Genomic DNA, 2,473 nt, shown 5'->3' on the forward strand with positions numbered 1-2,473 from the left:
ACTTCAAAAGGATCATATCACTTTGATGTAGAAAAATAGACCTCAACACTAAAAAACCATATATATCTTTAACGTAAAATATCGTTGTATGTATAAAAAAAAACATTAAATAAATAAATAAATAAGCCATCGCCTAACTTTTCGTCTCCGGTGTAATAGGTTTAGGTTTGACGTTTAGAGTTTTTGTTTTATATAAGTCTTTTTTTTATCTCTTCATGTTTTTGATAATTTTTTGTATGTATTTATAGAAAACTAACTGCATATCTTGTAATTTGATTAAAAAAATAACACATACTCCTCCCCTGCTTTATTTAATAGAAAATACTAGTAAAAATAAATTTTAAGACTGTTTTTTATAAATTACATAATATGTAAGTTAATAATTAATTTATTTTTTTTAAATAATATTAAAAAAATGAAATCAAACAATGAAACGGCAACATCAAGTAGCGTGTCGTCATCGCTTGATCTTTTTCTTAGAGATTCTAAGAATTCTGTGATTACGATTATTCATCGTATATCGTACGATCAAATTTCGTTAGATACTATTTATATTTAATTTTAAATTTTAAAATAATTTTTAATCTTACAATGTACGATAGACGATTCCGATGATGAAATTCCTAAGATTCCAGGAAAGGATCCGCGAGGATCCTATTCCGTAGTCACCCTTATTTAATGGCTTGAGTCCTCCGCTTCTTTTTGTTTATTGTTTGTGGGGTCCGAAGCACTGAACTCTGCTCACTCCCCCTGACTCCTCAGGAAACAAAGTAAACTTCCCACCTCCCAACTTTACCCACCTTCCCCTCCACCATCCACTCCTCGCTCTCTCCAAAAATATCCATCTCAATGGAGCACAGCCCCAAATTCAAACCGCACCTTTCACAGAGCAGCAGCCGAAGAAGGCGAACCAGCACCGATTCCAACTCCCCCGAGTTCGAGTTTTGGAGAAACCCCTCTTGCCCTCAGCCCAATCTCCTCTCCGCCGATGAGCTCTTCGTCGACGGCGTCCTTCTCCCTCTCCACCTCCTCCCCCCTCCTTTCCTTAACCACTCCGACCCTTATCCTAAACATTCCGACCCACCTGATCCAAATCCACAACCCATCTCACAACCACCTGTTCCTGACCCAAAACCCATTTCAGAACCCGACCCAGAATCGGAAACCGGTCCAGGACCTGAGTTGTCAGCTGCTCCCGTTCTAACCGCATCGAAGCGTTGGAGGGACATTTTTAAGATGGGCGAGAAGAAATCCGTCAAAGCCGACGAGACTGATAAAGAGAAAGGCAAGAAGAAAGACCGAAAGGGCGGCGGCGGCGGAGCAAGCTCGGCGGAGCTGAACATCAATATATGGCCATTTTCTCGCAGTAGATCCGCCGGAAACGCATATACCCGACCCAAACCGTTCGGAGCTCCGGCAACCCGGAAGGTTAACAGCGCTCCGTGTTCAAGGAGCAACTCAACGGGGGAGTCGAAGTCTAGAAAGTGGCCACCTGCGAGTCCGGGTCGACCCGGAGTTCACTTGGGTCGGAGCAGCCCGGTTTGGCAGGTCCGGCGTGGAGCCTCGGCGGCTGTGAAGAGCAACTCCGACCCACAAGCTCGAAATGCTGAAAAGGGCACAAAAAAGGAAGTACCGGATAATCGCAGGAGTAAAAAAACCGCCGGAGCCGTAGTCGCCGGCGGCAGCGACTCGAAAGCTAGAGTCTTGAATTTGAATGTTCCGATGTGTATTGGGTATAGAAGCCATTTGAGCTGTAGAAGTGAGAATAGTGCAGTTGGAGTTGGCAATGGCGGCGGTGGAAGCGGCAGCAACAACCGTGGTGGTGATGCTAGCGGCGGCGTTAACGGTGGAGGAGGAAGTGGCGGGGCTGTCGGTAATCTTTTCAATCTGCGCAGCCTTTTCACCAAGAAGGTGTATTAAGTACAATTAATCATCTCATTAGTCATTACTTAATTTCTTCTCCACCATGTTAAAACTTATTTTTGTATGATTGCCAATGGGTCCGTTTTGTATAATCTTCTCTTTCCTTTTCCTCCAAAAGAACCAGAAAAAATGAAGGGAAAAAAAGGAGGAAAAAGTTTCTTTCTTTTTCTCATGTAATTAGATTGAAAAGTAGCTTTATGTGCATATTATGCCGATTATAAATCAGGTTTAATGTTGAGTTTAGTTTGGACTTTGGAGCACTTTGCTTAATTTATGGGTTTCTGCAGCTTTATTTTGTTGACCTGGGTACATCGTTACTACCAGTATAGCTTGACTTTGTTTTTGGGTTTACTTTTCGATGGTATACGAGCTCCAAACGAATCAGCTAGAGCATGAGCATCTCCTGTTGAAAAAGGGATGTATTATGTCATGTAAAGTACCGCCTGAGTAACCTGTGTTACAAAATATGTGTCATTTTGTTGGCTCGAAAGCTCTTCACTAGGCAATTTTAAAGGGGGGTGTCGGTAAGGAAAATGTATGTATTTATGTA

The 2,473-nt window shown here is 42.2% G+C and overlaps 1 protein-coding gene across 1 annotated transcript; it reads left to right on the forward strand.

Moving 5' to 3' along the window:
• Positions 1–724: 724 nt before the first annotated feature.
• Positions 725–2,166, forward strand: LOC137726055 (uncharacterized). Its single transcript, XM_068464916.1, has one exon. The coding sequence runs from the start codon at positions 850–852 to the stop codon at positions 1,918–1,920; it is 1,071 nt and encodes a 356-aa protein (XP_068321017.1). The 5' UTR covers positions 725–849; the 3' UTR covers positions 1,921–2,166.
• Positions 2,167–2,473: the final 307 nt, after the last annotated feature.

The sequence above is a fragment of the Pyrus communis genome, chromosome 2 (assembly GCF_963583255.1).
Source record: "Pyrus communis chromosome 2, drPyrComm1.1, whole genome shotgun sequence".
Classification (NCBI taxonomy): Eukaryota; Viridiplantae; Streptophyta; class Magnoliopsida; order Rosales; family Rosaceae; genus Pyrus; species Pyrus communis.

Coding starts and splice junctions, on each gene's coding strand:
- LOC137726055 (XM_068464916.1), top strand. CDS start 850: ATGGAGCACAGCCCCAAATTCAAACCGCACCTTTCACAGAGCAGCAGC.